This window comes from Periplaneta americana, chromosome 12, assembly GCF_040183065.1.
Source record: "Periplaneta americana isolate PAMFEO1 chromosome 12, P.americana_PAMFEO1_priV1, whole genome shotgun sequence".
Taxonomy (NCBI): Eukaryota; Metazoa; Arthropoda; class Insecta; order Blattodea; family Blattidae; genus Periplaneta; species Periplaneta americana.
Window position 1 is genome coordinate 19720910 of NC_091128.1, and position 12924 is coordinate 19733833.

The 12924-nt window shown below is 37.8% G+C and overlaps 1 protein-coding gene across 8 annotated transcripts in view; it reads left to right on the forward strand.

Moving 5' to 3' along the window:
• Positions 1–12924, forward strand: part of LOC138710214 (beta-1,4-glucuronyltransferase 1-like) — a 622862-nt gene that overhangs the window by 450068 nt on the left and 159870 nt on the right. For 7 of the 8 annotated variants that reach the window (XM_069840870.1, XM_069840871.1, XM_069840872.1 and 4 more), the window contains one exon: positions 3089–4116. In XM_069840870.1, coding sequence (XP_069696971.1) covers positions 3089–4116 — 1028 coding nt within the window. Of the gene's footprint in view, positions 1–3079; positions 4117–12924 lie in introns of those variants that run through there. The other variant, XR_011335176.1, reaches the window with a different exon arrangement.

Genomic DNA, 12924 nt, shown 5'->3' on the forward strand with positions numbered 1-12924 from the left:
CAGTTGTATACAGACAATAGTGTTCACCGGTTGAACTGGCCTGCACAGAGTCCTGATCTCAATCCAATTGAGCACCTTTGGGTAGAATTGGACCGGTGATTCAGGTCTCGGGATATGCGGGCAAATTCCTTTCTCCAACTGAGTGTCATGTTGCAAGAGGAATGATGACGATTTCCAGTGGATATCTACACAATCTAGCGGAGAACATGCTTGATAGAGTGACTACTGTACATGCCGGATATATTAGAGGTTAACTTTTAAGCAATACAATTATTGTATGTGAAAGGGAAGGAACATTTATTTCAGTGAATGTCAAGGAGGTAATCGTTAAAATTGTGAGTTTCCTTAATTTCAATTACCGGTACTGCAAGTTCCATTGCTGAAGTCGCGTGCAATATAGTTACTTTTTTCCCTAGGCCTAGCGTTACGGAATGAACGCCAGTTACAGTCTTCAGGAGAAGACATTTTCTTGTGAAATTTTGACCAGTGTGTGAAACCGGTGCCCACCCAGCATCGTGATGAATTTGGGAAGCTACAACAAGTAGCGAAATCTGGTTCCGGAAGATAGCTGTAACGGCTTGGAAGGGACCATCATGCTGATCATCCGTTACCCCCTTAGTGGTTGGATGGTCTTTCACTTCTGCTGAGGCTTGTGGACGTCAGACCAGAAGTCGGTTTATAGACTTTGCCACTTTGTCTACGTCGAGCACAATGTTGTTATTATTATTATTACTACTACTACTACTACTACTACTACTACTACTACTACTACTACTACTACTACTACTATTATTTCACTGTCTAAATAACATTTTTAGTTGGTTATTTAACGACGCTGTATCAACTACGAGGTTATTTAGCGTCGATGAGATTGGTGATAGTGACCCATTAAAAGCAAATGCTGGGTAAAATTCGGCGGTGGGCCCTGAACTCATTTCGCTGGCATTATCACCTTCATTTCACTCAGACGCTAGATAACCATAGCAGTTGATAAAGCGTCGTAAAATAATCAATTGAAAAAAGTTAGTTCTTCAGAAGCAGACTTTTGATTATCCAAGACATGTACTAGAACTTAACATCTGCAACGTTTCGGAACTGTATATAAGTTCCATATTTATGGAACTATAATATTTTATAATCTTTGAAAAGACCTGGAGATTTACTGCTCTTTTGGGTCCGTTCTGCCTGCTTACATCAAGTAACTGAGCTTATTGCCATGTCCTTAATAAACAGGAAGAAGAAACGCGCACTAAGTTAATGTGTTTCACAACTGAAGACATCTCATAATGGTCTTAGTTTAACCATAACTCCATTAATATACATTTCCTTACTCACATTTAAGAGTACTTCTACTGGTACTGAAACTTAAAGATTTGAATTTATTTTTCTTCATGGCAAATATTGACTTCGCTCGGCTTTACGAGAGATGGATGTGGGATCAATCCGTGCACTTTGGCACTATTTAGCCCATTATGCGCCCATGTCGAAGTCCGACATGTGGTCCTGGTGATATTCGTGATTTCGATGCTGACAGGTGGAGGGTGGAATATAATATGCTTTCATATTTCTGTCAGATAGATCATTTGGCCCCAATGCAATGAGTAGTTGAATAACTGATACTTTATACAGTGGAAACATAGTTAGCTCTATGCCAAGTAGTCTGGAGTAGCTGAACGGAACATATGATCTTGCAGGTTTCGACTATATTCCCCTGACGGTGGAACCTATAGGCAGTTCCGAAAAGTTTTAGACGTTAAGTTGCAGCATACTATAAAATACCCAAAAATCTGCTTCTGAACACAAATACCGTAAAAACCTTTAAGTTAACCAGGAAAGTGGAAAAACGTTGCTTGTTTGGAACTAAACGGTGACAAAATCTAGACAACTTTAAGCAATTTTTGCATTTGTTCTGGAAGCCTGGCTCGGGACTTCGCAAAGTGAGGAAAATAGTTTAGTACAGCTGGAATGATGATAATTGTGAGGAGAAATAGAGAGCCCCAAGAAAAAGTCCCTCGCGTCCCTTTGTTCACCACAAATTTTTTCGTGAACCAGACGGAGATCCAACTCAGATCTCAACAATAAAAGGAAGAGGGCCCAACCACTCGGCCACGATGGTTGATTAGGAGAGCTGTTGGTTTTGTTGCTGTTTTTATTGGTTCAGGCTGTTGATTGGGAGGAGTTTATTGGTTATGAGTTTATGTTATTTTTTTGAGAGATTGGATGGGTATGTGATTAAATTATTGGGTGGTATGATGGACAGTTAAATGATTATATACGTAATTAAATGAATGTTTGGATTGTTGGAGATGTGAATTGGTTGTCAGTGTAGAACATTGTTTTCTTGATTGGTTGGATAAATGTATTGAGAAATGGATGTTTGGTTTAATAAACTGAAAGTGTGTAAGATAAGATGTATATAATTGTAACTGAAAGTTTGTTTAATTCTGTCGGAGTTCCAATAGTTAAAGTATCTTGACTTGGAGTCATCCTAACTCCACCAGCGATATTTTAAGTAACATTCAAATCCGTGGGCGTGTTGAAGCTAGATGATAATTAAGAACTTTACCGGAAGTGCAACTACCTGTAAACACTTCTATTGTTCCGAAATGCCAGTCAGCACATGAACATAAAGAAGGTTTTCGAAACAAATTAATTACAAATATATTAAGAACTTCAAATAATAATTTCAAGTCCCGTAGAAATAGAAATACAAGACTTAAAATTTACAGAACTTAGAAAGTTTCAAAACTACTGTGTTAGAGAGAAATGTGAACTTTAACATAGCGGTAATTTAGATTACGGAGAAGAAACTTGAAATCACATTAAACTTCACAACTTGTTTGAAGAATTAAATAAAACTTGTATTCTCTGTAAAAATCGCCCAAAAAGCAAACAGAGACGTTTGTCAGAAAACAATCATTCGCTCGCCGGAAAGTATCACTTAGTCTAAAACTAACTGATGATGATGGTGGTGATGATGATGATGATGATGACGACGATGACATTGATACTTTGTTTGCTTAGCTGCTTGTCTAAATCCTTGCAGTGGAAACGATGTCAGTTAACTGTTTCTCTTCTCATGTTGCAGATCGGGTGTCGACTGTGGAACCTGAGCATCGTGAGCGTGCTCATTCTCACTTTTTCGAACATCCTCCTCACAGTGCGGCTGCTCCACTCTACAGATTGTTCTCGGCAACCAGCTCCCCCGCCAGAACCTCCCAGACTTGAACAACAACAGCTGCAGGACAACCGCAGTCCGGGAAGAAATCAAGGATCCTCCGCATCACCGACTCCATCAGTGACTGCCTGTAAACTACCGAATTCCACCACAGCAACAGATGAAACTTCGGGTAATGAACTCGCTACGAATTCCACAGTCTTCCGCGTGGATCTTCGACTTGGAAGATGGGACTCCAGACATCTTTATAAGTTGTACGATTTTGCTCTTCCCGGAGATAAATATGCCGACCTTTCAGACAAGTATTCAGTGTGTCTAGCCACTCAGAGCTCTCTAGAGAAGCTCCAGTCACTTGTGCAAGTTGCTCACCACTGGACAGGTCCGATATCGGCAGCAGTGTTCGCAGCGGGTGACGAATACCCTCTCATCCAACTCTATATAGCTTTCTTGAGAAGATGTTTCCCCGTGGTGAGGGACAGAGTGAGTTTCCACTTGGCATATCCCAAAGACCGTCCACCGTCACACTTGAACAAGGAATACTCGCCAAGACCGAAGTTGGATTGTCGCAGACCCGAAGCTGCGTTAGCTGGGTTAATGAGACTTAGAAGACCCGAGACTGCGAAGTGGAGAGTGAAGGCTGCATACCCACAGAATCATCTGAGGAATCTCGCTAGGCGGAACTGTCAAACTTCGTACGTGTTCCTCACGGACGTTGATATTATACCGAGTGCTAAACTGGCGGAGGGCTTAGATGTGTTCCTTAAAAACGTAAAGTGCAAAAATTTATGCGCCTATGTTATACCTACCTATGAACTAGACGAGAGAGTGCACTTTCCTCGGAATAAAAGCGATCTTATTCGGCTGGCCAGGAAAGGACTGGCTAGACCCTTCCACCACAGGGTGTTCATTTACAATCAATTTGCGACGAATTTTTCAAGGTGAGTTAGTAGTAGTAGTAGTAGTAGTAGTAGTAGTAGTAGTAGTAGTAGTAGTAGTAGTAGTAGTAACAGTAGCAGTAGCAGCAGCAACAGAAGTATTAGCATCAACCACCACAAGTATTGATACTCATAATTTCATTGTTATTATCTCATCCATTAACTCACGGTCATTCACATCTACAAAAACATCATCATCATCATAATTATCCCATATTCATGTTTATTAACATCATCTCCACCTAAATAATCCCTATCATCCTCAGCTCCTCGACCGTCACAGTCATCCTCATCTCTATAATCGACACTATCACTGCCTGCTTCACTAGCACCATAATCACATCGTCGCATTTTAAACAATCTTTACCATCACCGCCTTCTCTACAATCCCCACTGCCATCTCCATTACCGTCTTCTCCACAATTAGGCCTATACTAGCATCTTTATCATCGCCTTCTCTATAATCTCCACTGCCATGTCCATTATCGCCTTCTCCACAATACACTAACAACTTCTTCATCGTCTTCTCTACTGTCTCCACTATTCAATCATCGCCTTGTTTACAATCTCCACTATCATCTCAATTATCACCTTCTCCACAATTACACTAACATCATCATCGCCTTCTCTACAATCTTCATTGCCATCTCCATTATCGCCTTCTCCAAAATTATACTAACATCTTCATGATAATCTTCTCTACTATCTCCACTACCATCTCAATTATCGCTTTCTATACAATCTCCACTAACATCTCCATCATCCCTTCTCCACAATTACACTACCATCCTCACCATCGCCTTCACTACAATCTCCACTAACACCTTTCTTACCGCCTTCTCTACAATTTTCACTACTATCCCAATTATCCCCTGTTCCACAATTACACTAACATCATCAACGACTTCTCTACAATCTCCACTGCCATCTCCATTATCACCTTCTTCACAATTGCACTAACATCATCCTTATCGCTTTCTCTACAATCTCCACTACCATCTCCATTATCACCTTCTTCATAATTACATTAACATCTTCATCATCAGCTTCTCCACAGTCATCATTACTATCGTCATCGTCGCCTTCTCTAAAATGATTCCCATCATCTTCTTCACAATCATTATCATTTACAATAAAATTAATACCATCTCCGTAATAGTAATAATAGTCTAATAATAGTCATAGCAGTAATATTAGTAGTAATCTCAACCGCATTTGTTACTGTTGCATTTATTAGAATATATTATAATGCGACATTATTTTTTTTTTCCGTTGTTGTTAACTCTATAGCATCTATTAGTGTTTTATATTTGTGCTAACAGATGGAGTTACTTCACAACAATGTGATGCTGAAACTTGTATTCAGGTTACTGTCCAGCGGCAGTCCTGATATATTGTAATTTATATTTTTGATGATTGGCTAATCAATATTAACCCGGCACACTCACATTCATACAAATTTCCAGACTCTAGACACCCAGGCAATTTTTCTTCTTCAAGAAAAATTCACCGATAGCCGAGCCCGGAAATCGAACCCGGGACCTCCAAATCTGGAAGCCAGTAAGCTGACCAATAAACCACGGAGGCAGTCGCGATGTTATTTAAATTTATGTTTATCACCGTTATGATTGCAAAGAGTATCACTAACAACTTCCACTCTACTATCACCACTCATGATAATAACTAGGGAGCGGATTTTTATGTGCTAAAAATTTTTAATATATTTATTTCTATTGCTAAAAATACGAAAATATTTGCTAAAAACATATACATTTTTTTTTATATGACAAAAATATCTTACTTAGCTTGAAAAAATATGTTACTAGGTAGGCCTACTTACCAATCACACTTGAGTATCACTTGCTAGTAGTTGTCCGAGAATTTCAATGAACAACAAAGGCCAACTCCAAATTCTCTATCACAAATGCATGCTGATTATCTCTGAACAACGACTTACACTGCGAAAACGATCTTTCCACATTACAGGACGTCAGACGTGCATAATTAAAGAGAGGATTGTCACAAACACATACACTGTCAATTTCACCTACAGGAACACCCCCCAATACTTGAACAACTTTATACAATTTTTTATATACACTGTTTTTCCCAAACACGTTCTGAAATTTTTTATATCCACTGTTTTTCCCAAACATATTCTGAAATTTGACCCCTAGTACTTGTACTTCTGAACCTGGTAGCAAGTCTATTTTAATTTCCACGGCACGCACCTTCCTAACTGTTTCGGAAAACAGGTATGTGGATGTATTAAGTTTTTTTATGGTGTCACACAAAAAGCTAGATTTGCTGGTAGGAAAGCCAAATCGTTTCTTAAACAACCATCTTTCAGTAAATCTTACAGGATATCGGTTGATGAAGCGTCAGTTTTTTGTCCAGCTCATTTACAACAGATGCAAAACTTTCAGAATTATTTGCATAATAATTATACAACGGCAATTAGCCAAATACCCCAGCGTGTGACTGCGGGCAAAGAAGGAAGTTGAAGATATGGATATTTCTGTTTGAACACATCAATTCTTGAGGGTGACTTAACGAATAGATTTTTTTCATTTGACACCAACTTATCCACTTCGGGGTACAGAGCTCGCTTAGTTTCACATAACCTGTGTAGAGCATGGACTACACACGTTACATGTATCATTTTTGAAAAGCTCACTATAAGGTCTTCAGGTGATTTTTTCATATACACTGCACCATCTGTAAGTAGGAATAACACATTGCCATACTTCACCCCGCTTAGCCATAGTAAATGCGTAGCTTCTTTACATAATGCAGCTACTGTGACATGGTTTGCTGCAGAAATTTCTTTACACGCTAGCAAAAACGAATGTTTACAAGCAGTTTTGTCATTCTTCAACACACCAATAACAACGTTTTCTACTTTTATACCATTTGAATCATTGTTTCGTCAACGCTCACCGTTTTTCACTTTCACACACTGACCGAATTTTCTGTAAAATTTCCTTGTAACATTTTGGGAGGTAATGTTTCCTTAATGTCGATTCCTCAGGACGTTCGATGTTGATGTATTTAGTCAGGAAATTTTAAGTTCCACATTATTTAATTTATGGAGTGGAATATCGATTGCAACAAATGCTCTGCATAAATCTAAATAATATTGGGAACACATTGAGAGTCCTACGTTGGAAGAAGCTGGTTCACCTATTAGCACTTGTCGTGAATGCACACGTGAAGCAGCGGCAATGTGCTTGTTTCCAGACAAATGTTGAGTTATCTGAGAGCGCTGATCTGCATTTACTGATTTAACACTTTTCCGTCTGTAGTAAAAATGTTTTAAAATTCATTTACATATTGCTGAAGACGCGATCTTAAACTCGATTTGATTTTAGGCATCTTAAGAGGCTAATAGAAAACGTCTTAACGTAAATGATTCTAGCTACTGACTAACAAGTCGGAGAAAAGCTTCCTATTGCGACGCCACTATATCTACATTATGCAGATTATGCTTATGCCCCGATAACGGTGAATCAGAATAAATTGTATTGCCTCACTTGATAGGCATGGGCGACAGGCGAGAGATTTGTTTAAATTAAATATGTTTATACCCGAGCTCTTATCCGTTGTGTTTCACAAACAAAGCGGGGAATGAAGTCATCTTCAGCAACAATAAACATTCCTAATTATGTGTTAAAAAATCTCTCCTTCTTCTCCATGTTAATTAATTCTCTAATAATAACATTGATACGCTGCCTAGCAGTTCTGAGAACTTTAGACGGTACTATTACAAAAATGGATCACGGATACACCACAAAGCGCATAGAAACACGAAGCAACCAAGAATTCTTAAAAATAACAAAGAATTCTTAAAAAGATAACGTATTTCTGAGTGATATAACTCATTTAGTTTTAAAATAGTTAAAAGTTCTTGTACAAAATTATTTAAGTAAAAAAATCTCCAAGATTTACATAATTTTTTGTGAAAATATGTGTTCTTATGTGAAACATATTTCGGGTTTTAAATTTGAAACTTCACATTCGGAATTTTTAACTTTGTTCATTGCGTTTTATCACACGTAAGAAAAGTGTTTAATTACAGAGGAATCCGCTCTTTACTAATAGCCATCTGGAAAACTTAGATAGCTTCAAAATTACGATATTTAAAGAACTATAATGGCAGTTTTAATTACGTTACCAAATTTTATTCTGAAAATAATATCTATCATTTCGTCATTTCTCAGAAGCTGTCACTTCTGAAGCCTTGTGTGTTGTTTCAGGATCTGACTTGCGTAGGTTAATGCTTTCACATTGCGGTTGTACTGGTTGGTCATTACTAACTCGTTTAGGCCACACACTGGGTAACCAATTTGATTTGTTGGTTAGCCAATATGAAATGAGATTGTAGCTATGATGGGGAAGACTGGGATTGCATGTATTGCTATTTTATCAAATTAATTTTCTGAGGGTTCTGGAAACTGCATGATCTCTGCAGAACTAACACACAAAGCAACCAACACTGTTGGCAACAGTGAGTTAATATGAAATATCTTAATTTTTATTCTTCAATATTTTTCTCAGAGTTAACATAAAACCGTCGCAACATTTTGTTATTTGTTAATAGTCTTTTCGTAAACAATAATCAGTACCACAATTGAAATCAGCCATTTATTTCTCCTTCAATTCTGCTTTCTTCGCCCATTCTTTTCCTCATCTCTTTTTCCCCCTTTTCGTTTCCTTTTTTCATCTCCTACTATTTACTCTCGCTACATTCTTCCTCTTCCTTTTTCTACGTACCCTTTCCTTCTAATTATTTCCTCACTCTCTTCTTTATCTTCGCTTTCTCCCGGAGGTTGCCAGTGGTAAATTTGTTTGATCCCTCCTTTATTTACACATTCTTCTCGTATTTCTCTTTTATGTGTATCATCTTTAACTCCCCTTCTCTTTCACATTTATTAACATAACATATAATGGCCTGATCTAAACAATTATCACACATCTTCTGATATACAAGTCGAGTGCCATTCAGTAGACCTTGCAAAACATTAAGATTTCTCAATAACATTACAATAGGACCTTTTGCAAACTGAAAAATATGAGCCGACAATCCACTCATATCTAAGCTATCTAGAATTTCAGTTGAAAACTGTAAAACTTCGCTCTCATCTTCAGTAATTAAATCATTCACAGTGATGTAATTTTTCGATGCTCCTGCAATAAGGTCTAAAACTTTGCCATTGATATAGTTTAAGTTCATTTGTAGGCTTTGAAATAGCTGCGTTTCAAAAACTTGAAATATGTTTCAGTATGGGTACTTCATTTCCGTATATTTCAGTATTAATATTGTTTTCAGAAATAAAGGAGGGTGATAAATCGACAAAGTCTCATTTTTCGCGGTCAACGTGAGAGTATATGCTGTTACCAATTTTTACAAAGAATTTGGCAAAGTCACATTCCTTTGGCTTCGCTCGCATTTTTTTACTAGCCCTAATTTTATGTTGGCCATAAAGAGAGAATGTACGGAATTTTAGGCAGTAGTTGCTCCGATACTTGAGGCTCAACAGACAATAACTGCCTGAAGTCGCCTCCCAACATTATAATTTTCCCGCCAAGTGGAACATTATTAATCATTATATGAGCACACAATTTATAAACATGATATGATATGCATGAACATTAGTATGATACAGAGCCTTTTGGAGATAACTTGAATGGACTATGTACAGTACGGCCTTCAGGTAACAAAACTGCTGCAATACCAGTGGATGCAATAGATATTACATTAAACCTAAATTTGTCAAACTATTAATCAAACATTGGTAAGAAAAAGTATGCCCAGAGCCGCCTGAGCCATCAGTAAGATATTAGTTATCCATACTTCCATTATTTTTCGTACCAAGTCCATAATTTCAATAATTGAGGACCTAACATTGTAAATGTTCTAGGTGCCAAAAACAACTTTCTGAAATATTGATAAAGATCACACTGCGAAATGCATGTTGTGATACATAAGCAAGAGCTTACTTTAGCAATTAAAGAACTCCAAAATAATAAATCTCCTGGTGAAGACAAGATATATAATACGTTTGTAAAATATCTAGTTCGAGAAGCCATGAAAAAAATCCTGCTATGGTTGAACAAGATCTGGATAACAGGCATCGTTCCATCTCAATGCAAATAAGCCATCATCATCCTCATACTGAAGAAGGGAAAAACTCCTCTTGCATGAAAAACTACAGGTCTATCTCATTAACAAGTAACTTATCTAAGACCATGGAGAGAATGGTAAACAGAAGGCTAAAGTACTACCTAGAAGGTTTTGGCAAAATAGGAAATGAACAAACAAGTTTCCAAGTAAACAGTTCTACAAGCCAACAAGTAACAAAACTTAGCCAACACATAAAGGATTCCATGAACAGGAGAAATATCCTAACAGCCGTCTTTGTAGATTTTATTAGCGCCTACGATAAAGTATGGAAAGAAAACCTGATACTAAAACTCTCCAGAGCTGGTATTAGATCCAATATGTTAACATGAATAGAATGCTTCCTGCGTGAATGATCCTGTAGGGTGAAATATGGGAACAGCTTGTCGAAACCAAAATTCTAGAAACAGGAGTTCCACAAGGTACTGTATCCTGCTGCTCTCTCTTCAACACCTATGTGAATGATCTTATCTCGGAACTACATACATTACCATTGATCAGATGCCTCTTATATGCAGATGATCTGCTTTTCTGGATGGAAACCACAAAATGTAATGCTGAAGTCAAATCCGAGCGAGCAGATACTGAACAAAAGTCTAGACAGTCTTCAGCACTAGTGTTGCAAGAACAATATGATCGTAAATTTACCGAAAACACAATTCCAAACCTTCTCTTTTGCATATAACAGAAATGAGCCTGCCCTAAAATATAAAGACACCCTCATCTTACAGATGAATGCTTTTACTATCTCGGTATTATCTCTGATAACTAAGTTTCCTGGATGTGACGTGTGCAAGAAATATAAGATCATGCTGCTAAACGCCTGAACATCCTCAAACGACTATCTGGAAGCAAATGGGGTTGCAGCCGTCATACTTTATCAATCACTCACATACAAGATGTACATCGAAATCTGTGTACTATAATGATGTGAGCTGCTTGTCACTACAGGAGAAACTCTCCTAACTAAACTTGAGACAGTCCATAACCAAGCTCTACGGTTTATCACTGTGGGAGTGAAAACCACCTTCTGCTCACAAACCTTTTAGGTATGAAATCTTTTAGGAAAACATTGGAAAAAAGAACAATCCTACTCTTTGAAAAACTTCTTAGAAGCTCTGATGATTACTGGAGCACATACAAAAACACAGTGAGGCAACTCAAAACTCATGCTTTGAAGATTAAAGACAAGTTATCATTAACCAACCCGTCACAACCACTACTCCAACTCCCTAATCCCACTGAAATGAACACGATCAGCTCCTTCACAGAACTGCAAGAACCCATTATGAAAGGCAGTACTGATACCGAAATCTGAGACTTTTAGCTCTTAAACGATCCACGTGAGATATCCTGAAGACAACTGAGTCAGAATTTATACTGATGGCTCCAAACTGAAAGACCACACCAACACAGAAGTAGGCATCTACAGGAACTTCTTCTCATTCTACTTGCTAATTGGCCATAGCTCATCAGCATTTTACGGAGAAGTAGATGCAATGTATGTGACACTGAACCAACTCACCCTACATGCAGAAAAATTCACAAAATACTGTTATTTTATCTGATTTTAAAGCAGCAATCCAATCCATTACCTAAACCTCCATCCCCCGCTCAGTAGAGATTTTGGACTGTCAGAAAACTCGTAAATCCCTTAAACAAAACGGGAAATCACTGGTTCTCCAGTGGATCCCACGACACTGCCGGATACATGATAACGAACACGGATATCTGTTAGCCATAAAAAGAACCCAATTATCTTTAACATAGTCAAACGAATTCCATATATCCCTGTAAAGCAATATGTGAAACTACTTATCGAAGATGAATCAACACAGGAGATGAATACCAGGACATCCAACAAACACTGCAGAACCCTAATCCAGAACACTCCCAGCAACCCAGGAAGAGATGCAGTAGCAGCAGTCCGTCTCAACACTGGGCACGATATTCTGGCAAAACATCTCCACCACTTTGGGATTATGTCCTCTCTTGCTTGCTTACTTTGTGGAATGAACCAAGATACAAACCGACATCTTGAAATGTGTCCAGCCCTGCATTGCTCCTCGAAAACCAACCGGTACTAGGAAGCACGAGCGAAGATGACGAATTAATTGTAGTTCTGTTTAATGTTTTTGTACAAGTTCTTATGTTAACTAATTCTAGCCATTAGATAAATAAAATAAATACCTACAGCACCGTCTTTAGGGCACGAATGAGTCACTTAGAGTTGAGTTACGACAAAGACATTTTAGAATGATATTTTTATATAGATGTTCCTCCCTTGGATTGAATAAAATTAAGTTAGAAAAATTGACACTTAGCACATTTGGAATGTTACGTCTTCACTTAGCTATACAGCGCTGTTCATTTGCTTGCGTTATAATTCGTCGTAACTGATACTAATTATTTTATGAAGAGCTTACTGAAGTAGGAAATCATGAATTGTTGGAAAATCGAGAGAAGAGACAGAAAAGCGTATAATTTTAATAGTTTTAGAAATGTGGTAATAGCTGACTGATAAGTGACATTAGGTAAGTTAGACTGTAGGTAATCTTCTGATAATCATTGCTTTAAATGGTTCAACAACTATTTTACATTGGAAGGGGTTTGAAAAATGCAAATGTAGG